This window comes from Xenopus tropicalis, chromosome 4, assembly GCF_000004195.4.
Source record: "Xenopus tropicalis strain Nigerian chromosome 4, UCB_Xtro_10.0, whole genome shotgun sequence".
NCBI lineage: Eukaryota > Metazoa > Chordata > Amphibia > Anura > Pipidae > Xenopus > Xenopus tropicalis.
Genome location: NC_030680.2, coordinates 17510912 through 17533294, shown reverse-complemented (window position 1 = coordinate 17533294; position 22383 = coordinate 17510912). Strand labels below are relative to the sequence as shown.

The window sequence follows — 22383 nt, the reverse complement described above, 5'->3', positions numbered from 1 at the left end:
ACTATATTAGTTAATGTTCCTTACCTTGTAATCTGGGGCTGAAATTGCAAGCGCTGACTTTTAAGGTGTTTAACTGCAGCGATGATTGTTGCATAGTGTTTTTGCAACAACATTAAAACATTTTAATGGTATGGAGTGCTTTAGACTTTTATTTATTTGTCGTGTCAATTTATTGCCTCCTGTGTCGTTTATTTAGTACCGGTAATTCATTTCCTCTATATTTACCCCAACTGACTAATTTGAATGGTATCCTAAGTCTATTAGCCTTAACAATAAAATGGCATGATGTTCAAATGTTTCTGGGTGGGTTTTGTTTTAACATACTTAAATATTTTTAAGGTCTTAACATATAGAACATGCACTTACAAAAGAACAATTATAGGAAAGAAATGTTATCGGCATAATTTATTATTTACAGCAACCATTCTTGGAACAGGACAAATGTGTGGCTTACGGTGCATAGAATTACACTGCAAATGTAGACAATTAAAAATGATTGTATGCACAATATTGAAAACATGTTTGTATACTTGATTAATGCAGTTAACTATACGACTCATAATAAAACCACAGAGGCAGAAAATCTGGGAATTTGGTGTGCATCCTATGTTATTCTGTTATTCTGCTGCTTATGATGTCTGGTTAATCCTGTGTAGCGTAAATGGTTTTGTTCATAACTTTTAGGCACACTTTATATTTTCCATTATTTGAACATTATTGGGACCCTTTGGTTCTCATACTCTGCCTTCCCACTCCACCCATGTGAATAGTATTTTCTTTGGGATGCTACATCTATTTTATATTTTTATACAATATTAAAAGAAACTGTGATTGTAGGCTATACATACATCATTTATGGGAACTGTACTTTCTTTACACAAATACCATTAAAATCTGGGGCTAATGCTTGTGCTTACCCTTATTATTTTACAGTAATGTGCACAGCAGTGCGCAGTATTTAGTGACTTTTAAACTCACAATTTACTTTATCTAGTAGGTTACATCTGAAATATGCTTGTGTTTTCTTTCTTTTTCACCTATAAAACTTAAGAAACATTGGTAAGATATATTCATTTTTATATTAGTGGGATGCTGATGATTTTATAGTATCATTTTTATTACTGCTTAAGTGCTAAAATTTCTCAAAGATTTGCATTAAAAACTGTGTTGGTGGAATGTCTCTACTTTAACGCTACTTTAACGCTGCTAAATTGAGATGTATAAGGCTTACATATTCTCAATTGCTTTTGTTAATCTTTTAACTGAGAAACTTAACTTCCATACAAAATAAAAACCTCAGTCTGAAGTGTAACCTATAATTTAGTGCAGTGTTGGCCAAAGTTTTTGTCCTTGCCTCATAAAGCTGAGCCTTGTGAATTAGAGTCTTAAGGTGGCCATACAGGGGCCATTTTTAACTGCTGATTCAGCAGCTTATCTGCCCATGTTTGGCCCGAATGACAGGCCTGCCTAACCGACATCTGCCCTGAGATCAGCTAGATCTCGTTTGGCAAGGTTTGGTTTTTCCGTTAGATCGGGGACCGCATTGGCTCGTTGATGTGGTCCCCGAACCGACGGCACCTATACCTGCCATTTCTATTCGGTCATTTTGGCCCTAGGGCCAAAACGTCCGGATTAGCCCGATATTGCCCATTGGTAGGCATATCAGGAGAAGATCCGCTCACTTGGCAACCTTGTGTCATTAGTAAAAGCACTTACCCAAGGAGTTCTGTGACCAGGTCACTGGCTGAATGCTTTTGTACAGGACTTGAAACTCCAAGGGGACGTCTTTTATATTCATATTTTATGTGGGATACTTTTATTTTTATATGCTACCATTACAAGCTTCTTAGGGGTCATTTGGGATGTCCCTCAACTGAAGTACAAGAGCCATTACCCTTAGTGCCCATGCGCAGAGCACTTCTGGATGGTGAGTAGCTGCACTCTGCACCTTATTCACACGTGCAAGTTGGGGGTAAGGAAAGGGGGAAGCTTACATCTGTACTCGAAAGAGCTCAGAGACCTGCAGCAATTCAAGGAGAGAGGAAGGAAATAAATATTCAGTGCTGTAACACTAAGGCAGATTATCCATTGTATTATAGATGTTATGTTTACACAGAAGCAATGGCTTTTTGACAGACAGGGATGCTAGTAAAACATTTGCATGCATGTTAGAGCCTATGGTACCATTACAAAATATATAACTGTACATTTAAAAATCTTAGTTCCTGAAAATAACATTTTATATGCAACTGCATTCCTCCCATCCACCTTTTTTATTTTTTGAGGGGTTGCATTGTTTGCCAACTTGGTCTGAAGGGTCTGAGTTGCCCCCATTTTCACTATTACACTAAGATTGTACATTAGGCACATCAACCTCTATCATACACACACACACACTCGCGCGCACTCAAGTTTCTGTATGTATGAATGTTGGAGAACTTGCAAACATTTTGCAGATTGTCCTCTAGTTGGATTTAAAAGCTGGACCCCAATGCTGCAAGGCAGACTAAAGTAGACCTAAAAGGTTTTTACACACACATTGCCAGTTGTTTTTACACTTGGGATGGAAAAACAGTGACATTTTAAAATCATATTCCTAAATAAACCTGTAGCCCCCTGTCCATCTTTGTATTGTCTCTGCTTACATGGCCACTTGTGGACTTCTTTTCACTGCTCATTCTTACACTGGACTTATTCACTTGCCTAAAGCAATGTGCATTACAAGATGTGGACAAAGTCATAGTGCAAAAGGAAAGGTAAGTGTTGAACTCTTTGCACTGCAGCAGCCTCCTTTATCCCCTGTCATGTACTGCACACTTAAGACAACAGTAAAACTAGTTTTACTGACCATTTTTATTTCTCCTTAATGCCTACTGGCAAGTAAGATGAGTGTGAGGAAATATTACATATATTATGTGCTTGCACTACTTTGCTCCAGTTTTGCAAAGGCCATGTTGTCTTTGTCAGACTTTTAGCTTTGTGGATTTTAGGTTAATAATATTAAGAAAATTAGTACAAAATTCACTCACAAGAGTCTGTTCAGTCCTCTAGCTTGTATTTTAAAGTCTATTATACAACTCGTTGCACAAGTAAACATTTCTAAATTGCTTAATAGGCAAAACAAACATTTAATTTGTTTTTTGTTTTTTGCAGACTGCTGTGAATAATGAAACTAAAAGTAGTAGAAAATAATAAACGTATGATTTAGGCTGCTGACACGTGAGATCCTCTACCGCAAGTGACTGATCTCCTGCAAATACTTTCCCGCTGTCAATAAATTCAATTGATGGTGGGAAAACCTACGCTGCGCTTTATTCCGAAGTTGCCTTGTGAGGAAACTATTGGCAGCTTTGTAAAAACTAAGCGATGCATATATTTTCCCACTGGCGATTCACTTTATTGCCGGTGGGATGGCATTTGCAGGAGATTACGTGATAGAGGAGATTTATCGCAATAAACTCCCCTATAATCTTAAAAAAACCATTCAGAGATAGAGGAAGGAATGAGATCATTTATAAGAAAAATGTTCATTAGATTTAAACTAAAGGAGAGGGTAGAACTTTTTATTTAATTTATAATTATTTTGAGTACTTTGATTATAGGTTGATATTGCCAACTAGTTAGTGATTTTAATTACTAACTTAGTACTCTGGGTCACTGCTCCTCCTCCTTGCAGATCATATGCAACTGTTTTAGACCAATGAATGTGCTCTCCTTAGCACATGCACAGTACAGGAATATCTGTACTCCTGTACAAACCATTATTTTAGCTCAGGGGAACACTGGGCAGAAGAGTTGTAATGGCCACATTATATTCTGCATGAGCCATTTAAACTCTTACTTTTTCCCAACTTAGTGATCAGTACCCCCAGGGATTTTGGCTTTTATTGTCCTTTAAAGGGGAGCTCCAGCTTACGAACCAACATTTGTTAGAGCGCAACACAGAAACCCCTAATATACTTATCACTGTAACCTGTTCCTTCAAAAAGTATGAATACATAACATTTTTATATGCTGAAATCCAGGCGCAAAATCGTTCTCTTTCTGCATCATTTGCAATCTTGGCAGTGGAGGAGGGACTAAAACACTGATGTTACAAATTGTTACAACTTGTCCACAGCTTACAGACAGCATGCAGGGACTACGTAACCCACAATGCATTGCAATGTTCCTTTCCTTATTAACATTGTGTGTGCAGGGATTGGGGGGGATGCGCGCAGAGGACAACCAGCTACTGTAACATTTTATTTGAGTCTCAAAGTAGTCAGCCAGATCAACAGGGGGCGGGGCTTAGCTAACTGTTCCAAACTAGATTATTACATAAAAAAATTTCAGTCTTTTCATAATTTTTAAATTATGCTTATTGCAAAGGTGCTTGAAGTTACATTCTCTTTTCAAAAAGACTAAATTCTGTTTGGGTGGAGTTTGCCTTTAAACTACTGTGCATAGAGTTTAGATTTTATTCTTCAGTTGTAGTTTATGGTGGATATCTGTTTCCCTTTTAATGTGATTTTTTTTTCTCTCTACAATGCAAAGTACTAAGCGACCTCTCGTATACTGGTTCTAAACCAATGTTTGTGTTGTAAAGCACATACCACAGCTTACTTGAGAAAACATTTAAGAAACACTGCTGTAGAATCTTCCTAATTGTAGAAGGTTAGTCGTATTTTTACAATAGAAGTTTATTCTGCAATAAAAAGCTTTAATTACCATTTTGCTTCTTCAAAGAAATACATGCTGATATTGGAAATAAAAAGGAAAACTATGACCCTAACTGATTACTGTCCTTTGTATGGAGTTATTGGATATTTTTAAACCTAAGTCTAGGCATGATGCCTCCCTTGGAAAGGGGAATGTAAACATAATTGCCATAAGTGCTAATAGAATCACAGCTGCCTTGCCCTAACTGCTTATTATCACTATAATCCTGCCATGTCAGTAATTAGTCATTATTAGGAAGCATCTTCCTAATACTGAGGGAAAGCCTTTATAGCAAATTGCTGTCGGTCAGAAAGCACCATCTATATATCGGGGTTACCCCTTGACGGTATGGCCTCAGTCAGTGGGCAGTACACTCATTTTAAGGGTCACTGCGGGGTGCACATATGTATCAGACCAACCTTAGTGAATTCTTGGATTTGCACTGCCTTTATGCAACCCCTGAGTTGGCAAATGCACACCTCATACTTCACCATTTCTGTGTCATGACTCCTTTCTGCTCACTTTGCTCTTAACCTCCATCATTGCTAAATAAGTGAATATTTGTTTATTCATTTATATGATTTAACTTTCCTAACCAAAGTGTTTTCCCACTGGCTTTAGTGGTCATCTTAACCTTTTTTGTATCATTCTATCAAATGTTTCATCATCTTAAATGAGCCTGCTTTTTTTAATTTCATTTTGTACTTTTTAAATGAGCTTATCCACAAATATAGGAATAATCAAAATCTGGTGTTTAACTTGCCATTGTAACAGACAGGGTCACCTTGTATTATCACCTAACCTGGATGCCACCTCCTTGTTGGTTTCAGTGGTTTATGATGTTTACATTATATCTGGAGGAGCAGATGAAAAGAACTGTACGCCACAAGAAGCTGTAAGGTAGCAAGGAGATCTGGACAGTGGATGCTTTGTGAACTATCCTGTCAAGAATAGTGGAATATGAAGGTGTTATTTTCACCAGAAGAAAAGGAAATCTAAGATGATTGATGAAAACATGCTACTTTACTCCTACCAAGTAGCTGGCAAAGAAACAATCCCTTCAGTGGATCCCAAGACTTGCTCTTTCTAGGATTTGCAGCAGTCAAGAAGATATGGTCGAACTGGATCTGATGTGTATCACAGGATTTATTTAATTCATTTCAGTTCATTTGGAAATGTGACTTTTTTGAGGTCCCTTAAGATTTATGCTGAGCCTTCTATCTACAATATTTTGAAATGCCCAAATCGTTTGGCCAGCAAGCAGCTCTGCTTTAAGAACATTAAGACGGGCATGTACTAAAGTGCTCAACAAAAGTTTGAACAAGCGATGTTAGAACCTTGTGACACTAGTAATATCTTTTTATTCTTGCTGCCTCTGTTCCTTTGCATTAAGTATCGGTTCTAGAGATTGTTATTGGTTCTTCATTCTGTTGCCATATTTCTCCTTTTGCCAACATCAGTTTACAGAGTGGCACTCAGTGGGCAAAACTGGACGGGATGGATATCAAAGACTGTTTTTTGGATCTAAGTTCTCTGCATGGTTACATAGACACCATATCCCTCTTAATGAAAGCAACAGTTTTAACTTAGGCCTGAAGTTGGCCTTTGAGAACATGCCTGCTTTTATTTTCACAGAAAACATTTCATCACTTTTCTTGTGGTCTCGTCAGTCCTGGATTACATTTTTTGTTTTTAACCGCAATAATATTGGCTTTATGATCAGGAAACCGGTTGCAGAATAAGGGTTTATCCCACAGTGCAACACATATTAAAGGCTGTTTTTATCAATAGAAACTTGACTTTATGATTTAAGTGTCCGTCAAGAAGGATATTACTGAAGATATCTGGACTCCACTTGAGGAAGGTTTACTTGAGTAATGATATCTGTGACTATATGGCCTATGGACTCTGGAATACTGCTTCTGAAGATACTAGTGTTCTGTCCTCTAGGATTCCTACAATTTTCCAGTTTAAAACCAAAGACAATGGGCTCTTTATCCATTTCAAAGTTAATACAGTGAGGCGTAAAAATACAGGGAAGCTTTTCTTCACAATTTTACTGGACCAGAATGCTCTGCTCATGTTCCTGTCACATGAACAACAGATTTTGCAGGAGAGAGATTTGTGCTGGGGATCTTTCTTTCACAGCCATTCATTAAAGGTTACATCAGCTGATCCGTTGTGTAAGTCAAAAGCAGGCCCATATGTGGTCTGTCTTGAAAGGCATTTATTCAGCTGAATTTTTTTTTTACCATATTAATCCTTATAAGAATACATTATTTATTAAAATATAACCTGTGTCTGTTATATGTTTTGTCACATATCGGTGCCTCCATAACAACTGTGCCTGATGAGTAACAAAGCTAAAAAGGCCATATAAAACTGGCCATACACTTAGAGATATATGCTCGCTGGGTAAGGTTGGAAAAATAGGGTTGTCGAATTGTTGGTCGGGGCCAATACTAGGATCTTATTTTGGGCCTGTGTTGGAGCGAAGTTTGTATCAACATGTCTATGTGGTCCTCTCCAAATAAGCCAATATTTGCTTGGGTCATCAAATTAGTAAAATCTTATTCTGACCATATTTCAGGCTTGTATAGATCCAATCTACATGCCAATGTGATCCTGATACAATGGGATTTTTAAACCTACCTGTCTGATCAGCTGCTCTCTTGAGCACTGCATCAAGGAGCCAAATGAGAAAATCATTCCTGCCCGATTTTCGACCAGATATTGATGGTTGAGTCCCGTCTGCGGCAGATAAGCAGGTGAATCATTCTAAAGGACTTATATCGACAGCTTATATCTTCCAGTGTATTAAATGCCGATTTGGCTCCTTTGGTCCAATTCAACAGCTTTTATTTGCCCATGTATGAGACACTGGCGGGCCAACCTGACCGATATCTGGCCAAAAATCAGTGACTTCACCAAAACGAGCATATCATTCTTTGTATGGCCAGCTGTAACTTAAGGGGCTAGATGCCAAGTTATATTGGCCTATGTATGATCATCTTAAGTCAGTTCTGCCACTAGATTTATTGACTTAACCCTGTATGTGCTGGGTGCCATCAAGTAATCTGTTTCTTTTTCTGCTGCTTGCATTCTGGTCCTTAAATTGGTAAAGGAGCTGTACTGTCCTTGATTAACATGATCATGTTCAGTAAATGGTACCTGTACTGAACATATTTTTTCGTACTTCAATAACCCTGTTTAACGTATTTCTTACGCTAAACAGGGTTATTGAAGCTAAATGTTTGATCCTTGCAAGCTAGGTAGTTTACCAGTGCACAGATATTTCCTATTGCGCAATGGATTCCTGCTTGTCTGAGCACTGGTTACCTAGTTTTAAACCTCGCAAGGACCAAACATGGACTATCATCAATTTCCCTGTCTAGCTTTTTTTTCTTGTATAAAACAGGCAAAAGCTCTATTCATTGATTTCATGTTAAGCAAGGAGTATACTGCCCCTTTAAGGTATTTGTTCTAATAAAGGCAAGCAATTACACACATAAAGGCAATTACTCATTGCTGTGCAAGAAGATGCCACCCTAGGTTGCAAAGTATATTTTATGGAGGCAGTGTAATGTAATAAACAAGCATAACAAAACAGACACTGAATTAAGAATATACATTTTTTATAAAATAGATTTAATTGTAGGTGTGTAAAAAAAATATTTGCACATAGATCATCTTTAACACAGCACATATTGGGGTTTTCTGACCAATTGGCCCATGGGCTGTATAGCCATATACACTTTAATCTTTGTACCTTCTGGTTTTCTTTATCTTCCAACTACTGCTGGCACTGATAGGCAAGATTTGCTGTTTAGGCAGACTATCTGTTTTCAAAACTGCCGACTGAGGGTTCCATACATATAGCCATGATTGTAGAGTAAAGCTGGTCATACGTACATACATGATTTGTTTGGGTCTTTTTCCAGTAGGTGTATGCTAGCCCATACATCTGACCAATATCTAAATACCATAGATAGCGGTTGGTCCATAGGCGGAGGATGACTTTTGTGTTTGGGGAGGCTAAAGATGGCCCATACACAGACTGACCTACAGCTAATGTGACACTTAGTGGATTCACTGCTGGTGTAAAAAAATAACCTCCCAACTGACTCCCAGGGATACTGTGCAAAAGTGCGGGTGGGGGGGATTTTTTTAACCCTAAAATGCTTAGGATGTAAAAGCATTCATACGTGCACTTCTGTTAGGGGTTCTCTATACATTTGTGTTCAGTTAGGTTAAAGGGGTAGTTCACCTTTAAATTAACTTTTAATATGATGTAGACACTGATATTCTGAGACAATTTGCAATTAGTCCTCTTTTATTTTTAATGGTTTTTTGGTTATTTAGCTTTTTGTTCAGCAGCTCTCCATTTGGTATTTCAGCAGCTATCTGGTTGCTAGGGTCTTATATACCAGGTAGTGGTTTAAACAAGAGATGGGAATATGATTAGTTAGGGGGCCTGCATGGAAAAATAAAACTGTAGCTGCACAGAGCAATACTTTTTGGTCAGTGACCCTCATTTGAAAGCTGGAAAGAGGCAGAAGCAAAAGGCAAATTATTCAAAAACTATATAAAATTAACTAGGAAGACCAATTGCAAAGTTGCTAGGAATAGGCCATTCTATAACATACTACAAGTTAACTTAAAAGTTAACCTCCCCATTAGATGGGTTTAAGTTAGCTTTATAGAAAGTGAGGCAGCAGGTACTGACATCCCAGGCACATTATATACAGCGAGACACAGTCTTTATATACAAAACCAGCACATTATATGCCATGAGGAGCAGTGGGTACAGATGGCAGATATTCAGGCCCTGGCACTATAACACTGGCACTGATACACAGCATTGGCCCCACTGTAACTTACTATAAATGAAAAAAACAATGACAAAAGTAAAAAAAAAATAGAATGTGCAAAAAACCATAACAAATATATAAAAGCACAATGAGCTTTGTCAGGGGGAAAAATTAACTTACCCTCCATCTGTTAGGGTAGGGGATATTATAGAACATATACAGTATAGTACCTGTGGGATGAAAACTGCAGCAAAGTTCAAAGCTGGTTGATGGGTAAACTTACAGTCTGCAGATTCTTCTTTTTTAAGTCTTCATTTCTGCAGTTTGCAAAATTTCCTGATCCCTGTCTGCATCTGTGTCTTGATTGGTCAATTTTACTGTCTGTCAAGAAAGCTGTGCTCTGATTGGAGAATATACAAGAAGAAAGATCCAAACAGAGGACAGCTGATTAGAGCAGAACCCGGAGCTTGCAGGGACAGGAGAAGATTTGCAGCACAGCGCAGAAACAGAGCCAGGTTTTTTATTTTATATTTTTATTTTTAGGGTGCCAGAGCAGGTTTGGGGAGGCTTAGCCTCCCCTAGCCTTATTGAAAATCCGCCTATGGGTTGGTCCCTCAATCAGGTAGATTTAAAATCATCGGACAGTGAAGTAAAGAGGAGCTTTGACAACTCTTTGCATCGTGTTGTTTTGGTCTTTCGGGCCATCCATCTAAATGAGAAGTGCGATAGGCGGCTGTACTGTATGTGTGTGAGTGTGGCCCTTCATACAGTATCAGGGCATTTAGCTTGATATCTTCCAGTGTACATCCACCTTCAATCTTACACTATTTACTTTCAGCCATTCCATAGTGATTTATGGCAGCTTCTGTATATAGTCTCATTTCCACTTTGAAGTCACACGTTTAATCAAGAAAAGCTCAAATAAGTGATTCAGATCTGGTTTTGTCAGCTGAAACCTGTTTGCATTGGTATTCTTGCTCTGTATAGGATTGTGTTCTTAGGTCCCTTTAGTGAACATCTTCAGATGAACAGAGAAAAATACTTACTGGTGATGGTTCTCATCATGGCAGTCTCTTTCTGATGCCTCGTTACCTTAGTTACGTTGTTTTTGTCAATCTATAATCTATTTGGATATTGCTTGGTTTCTTTTGTCTTAAGCTGGCCATACACACACCAATAATTTCGTATGATATTCGGTGCGTGTATGGAAACTAGGCGAGCCGACCGATATTGCAGAAGGCTGCTGATATCGGTCGACTCGCCAATTGGGTGGGTTAAAAGATTTTGATCGGGCGCCTGAGCAAAATCCTGCCTTCAGGGCTCAATCCGGCAGAAGGAGGTAGAAATCCTATTGTTTCTACCTCCATATCTGACCATTCAGCCCTGAATGTCAGTGGAGGGTTGGAACGATGGTTGCATGAAAGATCGAAAATCGCCACGTGTGGCCAGCTTTACAGCTGTGGAATATATTGGTGCTTTACAAACTCGATAATATTAATACTTGTTTGTATCTGATTGAGAGAAGGGGGTCAGTAATATTTGTGGTGTCCTTGGGAATGGGAGCTGTAGTCCGTTCTATAGATTATATTATGTAAAGGTAAGAAAAATGGGGACATTTTATCACCATTTTTAACTTTTAGAGAAAAATTTAGTTCAGGCGCAACAGCAAATCTCATTTCTTGGGCTGCGATTTTTAGATGTTTATCAGTTTTTCTTGCCTCTTCTTGGCAAGACATCAATTAATATTATATTTCTGTACCATTTCTAAAATTGGGCTACCCTTCACTATCCCTCTCAGCAGTTTCTTTATGTGGGAGTCGGATATTGATTGACAGGTCAAATACCTCACTGGCTAGTGTTCCCTTTGCATAGACAATGTATAGGAGCTAATTGTCATTAGTTGCATGTTGTGAGACAGATTGCTTAGGGGGGCAGTGAAAGTTTATTGCCATGACATGAAATTTCAGATTTCATTTTTATAGCATTTCCCATTATAATGCTTATTGCAGAATGCTGCTGTCTACCAAAAACAAATGATGTAGTGATGCACTTAAGCCATGTTTTAGTTTGGCATTTGGGCGAATCCTTGCACTTTTTGCAGGTTTGCAGTTTATCTGAAATGAATCCAAACCTTTGTGTGCCTTTAAATCTCTGGACGGCCAGAACATGGCAATTTTTTGATCAGCATGAAAAAAGTTCTTTAGGGATGCAAAATAAGGGCTGTGATTGGCTTTTTGTAGCCCAATGTGGACTGGCAGCCTACAGAAGGCTCGGTTTCACATTAAACTTGGTCTTTGTGGCTCCAAAACTTGCATCCAAGTCATAAATATAAAATGGGCACCTACTTTGGGGCCACTGGGAGCAACAATAAAGGGGTGGTGAGTAACATATTGCTCCTGAGCCACTGGTTGGGGGTCACTGCTTTATAAAATGAGCTGTTTGAGCAGGTACAGCTATTGTATAACGGCCTTTAGCCGCAGCGAGCAAATCCAGTTACATGAAGCTGCCGTGCACTCTGTGCTCCATTTTGCCTTACTCTGGAATTAGATATCTGCTGTAAAGCCTCCAGAAGGAAGTTGCCTTGAGAGGAAACTTCCGCAATTTCGGGAATATGCCATCCCACCGGCGATTTACATTCAAGCCCGTGGGATGGCATATCGGGGAGATTAGTCGCCCTTGACAAAGGAGATTTGTCACGGGCGACTAATCTCCCTATCTGCCACAGCCCTTTGCAGCGAGCAAATCCAGTTACATGAAGCTGCCGTGCACTCTGTGCCCCATTTTGCTTTATTCCATTAGATATCTGCTGTAAAACCTTCAGAAGGAAATGAAGATGTAAAGAAAAGAGAAGCCTTACCCTATTTACCACAGAGCAAAGTGGTTTTTAATAAAGACATGGCATTAAGGAAAACAAATGTAATGTTTTAACATTTTTGAACCATTATGTTAAAATATAATTTGAACTTTTGCCATATTATACCCATGCTTTAAAAAAAATATTAATAGAATAATTGAGTAACAGAATAGAATTTTCATTGGTTTTTACAATTACAGGTATAGGACCCGTTATCCAAAATGCTCTGGACCAAGGGTATTCCGGATAAGGGTTCTTTCCGTAATTTGGATCTCCATACCTTAAGTCTACTGAAAAATCAATAAAACATTAATTAAACCCAATAGGATTGTTCTGCCCCAATAAGGGTTAATTATATCTTAGTTGGGATCAAGTACAGGTACTGTTTTATTATTACAGAGAAAAGGGAATCATTTAACCATTAAATAAACCCAATAGGGCTGTTCTGCCCCAATAAGGGGTAATTATATCTTAGTTGGGATCAAGTACAGGTACTGTTTTATTATTACAGAGAAAAGGAAATCATTTAACCATTAAATAAACCCAATAGGGCTGTTCTGCCCCAATAAGGGGTAATTATATCTTAGTTGGGATCAAGTACAGGTACTGTTTTATTATTACAGAGAAAAGGGAATCATTTAACCATTAAATAAACCCAATAGGGCTGTTCTGCCCCCAATAAGGGGTAATTATATCTTAGTTGGGATCAAGTACAGGTACTGTTTTATTATTACAGAGAAAAGGAAATCGGTTTTAAAATTCTGAATTATTTCATTAAAATGGAGTCTATGGGAGACGGGCTTTCAGTCATTCGGAGCCTTCTGGATAATGGGTTTCCGGATAAGGGATCCCATACCCATTATTTTTTTTCTCTTAAGAATGTACAAAAAGGAGGGGGCCCTCATCCATGTCATGTTGAAGGTCTCAGCCCGTACAAAATAGTGAGAAAACATTTCTATTTTATTTTTTTTAAGTGAAATAGGCAGTATGTCATCATGTTCATGTGGCGAATCCTAGGTAGAGCCTTGTAGGCTGTGGTACTCGGAACTCTGTCATTGTCATTCTAACGGTTCTGTTAAACAGAGAACATGCAAGGCATTGTGGGAATCTCCAGCGGAGGGGAGCTGAGTGCTGCTGTGTTGTTTCAGTGGTACATGTAGTCAGGACAGGCAGTGGGGGAATATCAAGGGAAAGACAGTTACAAGTATATTCATTTAACTAAAATAATCAAACTTTTTAATCATATCGAAAGTTACTAAATATTTTTTTTTTGTTGGTGTTGGGTTGGATCTTCTTTTTATAATTGCATAGTGAGTCTACTGTCTTTGGACTTCCAAAGCATTTAGACCAGGGGTCGGGAACCTTTTTGGCTGAGAGAGCCATAAACACCACATTGCAGAAATCCAAAAAATAGGAAAAAAGCTTCAGCAGGTTTACTGCAAAACATTAATTGTGTTTGGTTGCAGCACAGAACAACAACTAGGAACTAAAGCTTTTTTTCGCAAGTATTTTATACAAAGTTCACCAATCATTCTATATTTCCATAAACGCCACATATTTTAAAATGTAATTCATTGAGAGCCATACAATATGTTTGGCCGCGGATGCTGCGGGGAAAGGTAGGGTGGGTCCCAAAGATGCCAGATGTGGATGCGATGCGGAGGAGGGCGTAGAACACGTCTTCTATCTGCCGAGCGCATGCCATGCCCCCCGTTATTTTTTTTTTTATTAAAGATTTAGCAGCGAGCCAGATGCAGCCATCAAAAGAGCCACATTTGGCTCCCGAGCCATAGGTTCCTACCCCTGATTTAGAGATTTCATTATGAAAAAGCCTTCAAACATGTTTGCCTCTTGGCCAGTTGCCTGCATTGATTTTATAAATATGCCACAAATACTTATGTAAAGAGAAATACATGTTGATTATCCAGCTCTCTTTAAAAGCATATTTTGCTAATAACAGATGAGCATACAAGGGTGGGTTTCAACTTTGTCATCCTGGAATGTAACATTAACCCCCATTGGTTCATGAAATTTGCCAGCTGCTCTTGCCAGTCTTTCAGAAGATAAATTCAGGCTTTCCCTAAAGGTCAGTGGACCAGCAAGGCTTGGCTTCCCATAAATTACCTGCTTTTGAAGCTGCCCAAAAGCATAAGGATCAACTCATGAAGTTGACCATCAAGCCCAGACTTCAATAACGCACAGAGAAACCATTTGTTTTTGGATCTAGATTGCAGCTTTAAATTTGCATTGGGAATTGAGATAGGGAGATAAGGCGTCAGTGACATTCCTCCTTCATTAATTTGTCTCCTACAAAATAGAAGACAATTTTTGGATTATTCACAAACATTTCGGAGATATTTTTGACCTTTGTTCTTAGTGAAGATATGGTGTATTGCTTTATTATTGATTCAAAATGATAGTGGGGCATTGTGGAGAGAGAGAGTGGATGTATCTATTTTGAGCATTTTAATGAAGATGAGTTCTATGCACTGGTCAGCTCCTCGGTATTTAGCATCTGCCTTTAATGGGGCCTCCTTGGCCTTGTCAGAATGCAGCCTACTCCATTGGCAGTGCTAAGTACAATCCTCTGTATGTTTCAGTAACTGTAGCCTGTATTGATATGGTTCTGGCATTTTCTGTGTTTATGTTCATTTTGAAATTCCTAACCAGTGAGCTGCAATCATTAGGTGTCCAGTTTTTGGAATGGCAGACTAATTTCTGTGTATCTTCCATTTTTTTACATTCCTGATTGGTTGTTTTATATAAACACCTATATGTCACTACTTTCATGAAGGTCTTAATAAAAAATCGGGTGCAAGCACCCCCCTCGTGTATATCTCATGCTACTGAATCCTCCAGTTTGAGGTCTGATTGGGATTTTCTGGGGAACACAATTGTAGTTGTTAGATCTTTTTTTGACCCGGTGTCCTCTCTTTGACTTCCCTACCTGGTAGATATTTGGCGATATTAGTGCAAAACTTCCTTCCCAATTTTTGCCTCTTTTGAAAGTGTTACGTTGGGTACATCCCTAAGATCCCAACCATTTAATAAGCTGTCTGATCTCTGTGCAGTATCCATAAGAACCCATCTCTCTTAATGAACCTCCATATTCCATTTGATAAATCTCAAAACAGCAAGTCTGGAAATGTCAAAGTCAGATATATTTGAGCATTTCTTTTAATGTGATTTTTGTCAAATCACATAAACATGTTGTCCAATATTGGTACTGCTTTTGGTGATCTGCTTTTCTGCTGCTCCATCAAACCACAAAGTGAAGTATATTTAGTAACCAATCTAATTATACCTGTATTTTGAAATGAAAATGATCCATTTAATCCCTGGTCTAATCACTGGGACTGTAAATTGATGGTGCCGACTCTACAGTCCAAATTAAAGATAAGAATCCACGGAGAGAGTTACTCGCGATAGATCTCTGCTCTTAAAAGGGTTTCCATTGGCAGCAATAGAAGTCGTTGGTGGAAAGCCCTACACATCGCTTCAGTTTCCGAAGTTGCGCAAAGTTGCCTGCAGGAGGGTGAGCAACTTGCTCTGTGGGTTCTTGCCCTTAAATTAATTTTTTGTACGTTATAAAATGCCCTATTCCCAAATCTTTCAGTGTGGGTTCGGCGGGTTCGGTCCAACTCAAAAAAGTGGGTTCGGTGCATCCCTAGTTAAAATGCTACTGCTGGAAAGCAGCGTAACAAAAAACAAAATAACAAAAAAAAAATAAAACATGAAGATCAATTGCAAATTCTTAGAATATTCAATGTCTACATCATTTTAAAAGTTAATCTAAGGGCTCTGATACACGGGAGATTAGTCGCCCGCGGCAAAACTCCCTGCTCGCGGGCGACTAATCTCCCCGAGTTTCCTTCCCCCTGCCATCCCACCGGCGAACATGTAAGTCGCCGGCGGGATGGCAGACGCGGCGGCGCGATTTCGCGCAAATCGCAGAAAAAGACTCGCGAATTACATGTTCGCCGGTGGGATGGCAGGGGGAAGGCAACTCGGGGAGATTAGTCGCCCGCGAGCAGGGAGTTTTGCCGCGGGCGACTAATCTCCCCGTGTACCAGAGCCCTAAAGGTGAACTACCATTTAAAGTGCGTATTTTATGCAATCATGGGGATTTTAATCAGCCAACCATTAGGTTATACATTATTGCCTTTTGTTTCTACCTCCAAATCTGATAATTCAGCCCTGAATGTCAGTGGAGGGAACAAACGAAATTGGTACGTGTACGTGGTTTGTGTACTATAGATGAATGATTTGTGTGATTAGAGACCTGATGGTAAAAGAACAATACAATCCAGTAACATTTACTCCTCTCAGGGAGAACAGCGGCAGTAATGTTAGTATATTAGTATACAGGGACACTGGTACGTATTACAACTATATCAAACCTTATAAAAATGGCTGCATAAATTCTACATATAGGAAGATCTATTAATCTATGTAAGAAAATGGTCTGCGTGTAACTTAATCAGGGCAACTAATATAGCAAGGAACTGTACTAAAGGGTTGTGTACCAAAGAAATGCATTGTTTTCTGCCATTTTTTACATTTTCAGAAGCACACCAACTACTGTGAGTACAATGTCTTTGTCAGATACCATTCAAATTGTCTATTGTGGTAAATATAAAATGCTATTGATGTGTTTAAAACATTAGTTTTGGGATTATTGTGTCATTAATATAATAAACTTGAACATTAAATGGACTCCATGTTTATTGCTTATGCCTGTTTTTAATCAAGTGTATTGGTTCCATGTAGATATAAATATATTATACATTTTAAAAGCAATAGCTGCAGTTTTATTTCCAGTTGTCTTTTATTATTAAAGTTACCCTTTACAGTTCAGCTTCAGTATGTTATAGATCACTGTATTCTAAGCAGTTTTGAAGCTGGTCTTCATTTCTTATTTATCTGCCTTTCTCTTTGACCTTTCATTACCAACACATTTAAAATGCTATCTATGGAGAGTGATCCCAGAAAACAAGACTTTAATAAATTAGATTTCTGGTAATTTTTTTTTCATTTTTGTTTTGTTTTATTTAGGCCCTGTCTAATTATTTTTCCCTTATAAAAGAACTAAACCCTAAAAATGAATGTGGCTAGAAATGCTATCTTTTATTTATTTTGAACTTCACTTTCAGCATATCTATACTAGCAATGAGCCTTTATAGTTGTCACAGGAGCTCCCCATCTTGAATTTTGTAAGGAGTGTCACTGACACTGCACATGCTCAGTGGGCTCTGGCCAGTTATTGAGAAGCTAAGCTTAGGGGTCATTGCAAATTATCAAGCAGAAAATGAGATTGGCCTGTAATAAAAGATGAAGCTACAGGGCTGATTATTCAGTTCTGATGCAGACTGCAATGGTTTGAGCTGCTATGTAATGTGAACCTAAGTGAAATACTTATCAGCCTTATATAAATGGTGAGTGGGCCCCTAAGCTCAGTTAAGTGCCAGCAGCCCAGAGCATGTGCAGTGAATTAGCAGAAAGAAGATGAGGGGCTACTGGGGGCCATCTTAGGGGGCACTGATCTTCCCTGCTAAAGAGTTGTGGGGGCCTTGGACTGGAACAGAAGCCCCAAACAGAATGTGCAGCATTTTTTGCCCTATTTCTTAGTTAAGGTTTAGTTCTCCTTTAGGGCCAATGGCCCATTGTTTGATCTGTACCCTTCCTCTCCCTGAATGCCCAGGATTAGCCCATCATTGCACACACACAGCGCAGATGTCTGCATGGAAACATTAAACTATGAATTTTCATGACAAAATGTGCTGTAGGGCTGATCCTGTGCATGTTGGCACACACGCATTCAGGGAGACCAAGGCAAGGGACCAGTTTCCCCCCCACTGGTCACCAGTGTGCCATTAGCCAAAAACCACTAACAAGGTAATCTGTTGTTTCAAAGGCATTTTTTTAAAAGTCCTCTGAGAAAACAACTAGACCAACCGCGGCCCATGTACATAATAGCAAAAGCGGAAGCTGGACCTTTAACTGATCATTTCCATTTCCCTTGTATATCCGTGGCAATATTACTGGTGCTCCCAGTTTGCAGTGCTGCACGGCTTGCTCTGGGACTGCCTTTCTGAGCTCCCTGTAAAAATGCACAGAATTGTTCAAGAGCTTGGTCATGTATTTGTCAATATTTTGCAGTCATATCTTTCAGAAGTATTTTTATCTGAAATCAATTAAAATGGTATAATATGTCCTCATTCCCCTATTCCTACTCACTATTGCATATCTCTACCCATTATTAGAGTAATGGGAACAGGGATCCTTATTGTTTGGAACCCCTACAGTCATTTGTATGGTTCTTCTGGCCCTGTAAAGCAATGTTTCTCTCCTCTCTAAATACAATCTGTCTCTCTGACAAGTAATGTAAAGGCAGTGCTGCTCAGAACCATCACGAAACATGAGACTGGCTATAGGGGGTGTGTTAAATTCACCTTTAAAGGGCTTGTTCAACATTGAGTTAAGTTTTAGGATGATGTAGAGAGTAATATTCTGAGACAGTTTGCGATTGGTCTTCATTTTTTATTTTAGTTTTTTTTATTATTTCGCTTTTTGTTCAGCAGCTCTCTAGTGTGAAATTTCAGCAGCTATCAGGTTGCTAGGGTTCCAGTTACTTTGCCAACCAGATAGTGGTTGAGAGAGAGAGGACTATGAATAGAAGAGCAACGGAATAGTAAGATAAGTAATGAAAAGATCAATCACAGATCAAGTTTGTTTTGTCTTCTGGGGTCAGTGACCTCCATTTCATAGCTGGAAAGAATCAGAAGAAGACGGCAAATAATTCATAAACAATGAAAAATAAATAATGAAGTCAAATTAAAAATTGTTTAGAACTGAACATTCTATGACTTATAAAAAGTTAATTTAAAGGTGAGCCCCCCTTTAAAGGAACAGTTCAGTGTGAAAATGAAACTGGATAAAATAGACTGTCCAAAATGAAAAAAAAAAACCATTTCTAATTCCTACATTAGGCAAAAATGTAATCTATTAAGGCTGGAATGGACAGATGTCTAACATAATGACCAGAACACTAACTAAGAGGTTAGAAAGCTGAAAGCAGGAAGTAGTCAGTGACTTTAGGGGGGACCACATGGGACATAATTGTTAACATGGGCGTCCACAGAAGGGGGCAAGAGGGGGCACTTGCCCCCCCCTGGAAAAGTAGCAAAAAAACAAAAACCTTACTCCGTTTCTGCACTTTCCCCTCAAGCCCGTTTTTGCTGTGCTCCGATTGGATCTTTCTTCTTGTGGATTCTCCAATCAGAGCACAGCTTCCTTGACAGACAGTAAAATTGACCAATCAGAGCACAGATGCACACAGGGATCGGGAGATTTTGCAAACTGGAAACAGAAATGAAGAAGCTGTAACTTTACCTAAGAACCAACTCTCAACTTTTGCTGCAGTTTTCATCCCACAGGTACTATACCCAGGTACTATACCCAGGCACTATACACAGGTACTATACCCAGGTACTATACACAGGCACTATACACAGGCACTATATACACAGGCACTATACCCAGGCACTATATACACAGGTACAATACCCAGGTACTATACACAGGTACTATATACACAGGTACTATACCCAGGTACTATACACAGGTACTATATACACAGGCACTATACACAGGTACTATACCCAGGCACTATACACAGGTACTATACACAGGTACTATACCCAGGTACTATACCCAGGCACTATACACAGGTACTATACACACAGGTACTATACACAGGTACTATACCCAGGTACTATACCCAGGCACTATACACAGGTACTATATACACAGGTACTATATACACAGGTACTATACACAGGTACTATACCCAGGCACTATACCCAGGTGCTATACAGTTCTAAAGAATCACTAGCTGACATTAAATTGTTTTTTGCCTGACCTGACAATTAAAATAATATATAATCTATCCCCTACCCTAACACATGGAGGGTAAGTTAACTCTTTCCCTCTGAAAAAGCTCATTGTGTGTTTATATATTTGTTGTTGTTTTTTGCACTTACTATTTTTTTTTTTTTTTTGTCATTGTTTTGTTCATTTATAGTAAGTTACAGTGGGGCCAATGTTGTGTATCAGTGCCAGTGTTATAGTGCCAGGGCCTGAATATCTGCCCTCAGTACCCACTGTGTTTCACTGTATATAATGTGCTGGGTTTGTAAATACGGACTGCGTCTCACTGTATATAATGGGGAGTCAGTACCCACTGCCTTTCTTGCTATAAAACTAACATAAACACATCTAAAGGGGTGGTTCACTTTTAAGTTAACCTTTAGTATGTTATAAAATGGCCTATTCCTAGCAACTTTGCAATTGGTCTTCGTAATTAATTTTTTTGAATAATTTGCCTTTCTCTTCTGCCTCTATACAGATTTCAAATGGGGGCCAAAAAATATTGCTCAGTGAGGCTACAATTTTATTATTATTATAATTTTGTATTACTTATTTTTCCAAGTAGGCCCCTTAACTATTCATATTCCCATCTCTTGTTTAAACCACTACCTGGTTGCTAGGGTAAATAAGACCCTAGCAACCAGATAGCTGCTGAAATACCAAATGGAGAGCTGCTGAACAAAAAGCTAAATAACTGAAAAACCATTAAAAATAAAAGTGAATTTGAATGCGAACTACCCCTTGAAGCTAACTGATCACAAACACAAATGTTTGCAGATCCCCTAACAGAAGTGCGCGTATGAATACTTTTACATCCTAAACATTTTAGGGTAAAAAAAAAAAGCACCCCCACCCGCACTTTTGTACAGTATCCCTGGGAGTCAGTGGGAACGGCAAGAGGTAGTTGGGAGGTTAACTTTTTACGCCAGCAGCGAATCCACTAAGTGTCACATTAGCTGTAGGTCAGTCTGTGTATGGGCCATCATTAGCCTCCCCTAGTATCATCCTGCAAAAAAAAAATATATATTTATATATATATATATATATATATATTTGTCTGTTGCAGGATGATGCTAGCTTACTTGCCCCCCCTTGGAAAATTTTCTGCGGACGCCCATGATTGTTAAGTTAGTTTGTGAGCCCGCAGGTCAAATGCAAACTAACAGCAGTTTCGTCCCATATGCCCCCCCCCCCCGCAAGTCACTGATTGGTCACTGACTAACGGCTTAGAGGGTTGTAAAGGAGGAAGTAGAGTTCTGGCTATTATGTTAGACATCTGCCCGGTCCAGTCCTTATAGATTACATTTTAGCCTAACTATGTATATTAGAAGTAGGTGGTGAGAGGCAGCTAAAGGCATTTAGATGGCAACTATTATTCCTTTGTGTGTTGGTCAAACAGCACATTTAGCATCAGGCTAAGGCTTTCAGCGCCATTTTTGATAACCAAGGATTTGGAGCAGGGGTGGCCAGACTCTGTCGCGGTCGACCGGACTGACACGGAATGCGGAAGTGTGGCGTGAATGCGTACGTAGGCGATGCAGCGTATGTAAGCATTCACGCAGAAATCCACTGGGGATCGACTGGTGGACCGCGATCGACGTATTGGCCACCCCTTATTTGGAGCAATCATATAATACTCCCTACTGCAGATCCTGATGCACAAAAACTGCAGAATTAACTAGGATGCACCGAATCTACAACTGATTTAGCCCAATGCGGAAACGAATCAGAACTCTTATTTGTATAGTTACATTTGAGTAGAGTTAAACTGCTGCGCAGAATCCTTTGGGAACAGATATATACCGTTTTAATTTGTCTGGCGTATAAAGGCTCCTCAATGTAATGGTTCAGATTTGGTTTGGACGAACAGCTGCGTCCGAATCCGGCAAAAAGTTCTCAAATTCAGCTCAATCCTGAAATTTGTATTTGATTTGGTGGAACCCTGGGGAAAAATAACATTTTATTAAAAGCATGTTTAAGTTGGCCTTGTATGAAAAACTTTGAGTTGAAGAAGGGCATCCTTAACCAATTTTCTGTTCAATTTCACTACAGGTAAAAGCTAAAAATTATGACAAAGTTGAAAAGGTG

The 22383-nt window shown here is 38.9% G+C and overlaps 1 protein-coding gene across 1 annotated transcript in view; it reads left to right on the top strand.

Moving 5' to 3' along the window:
• Positions 1–22383, top strand: part of LOC100493745 (cleavage stimulation factor subunit 3-like) — a 41563-nt gene that overhangs the window by 7170 nt on the left and 12010 nt on the right. The window contains exon 4 of the mRNA XM_031900736.1: positions 22348–22380. Within this exon, the coding sequence (XP_031756596.1) occupies positions 22348–22380 (33 nt within the window). The remainder of the gene's footprint in view (positions 1–22347; positions 22381–22383) is intronic.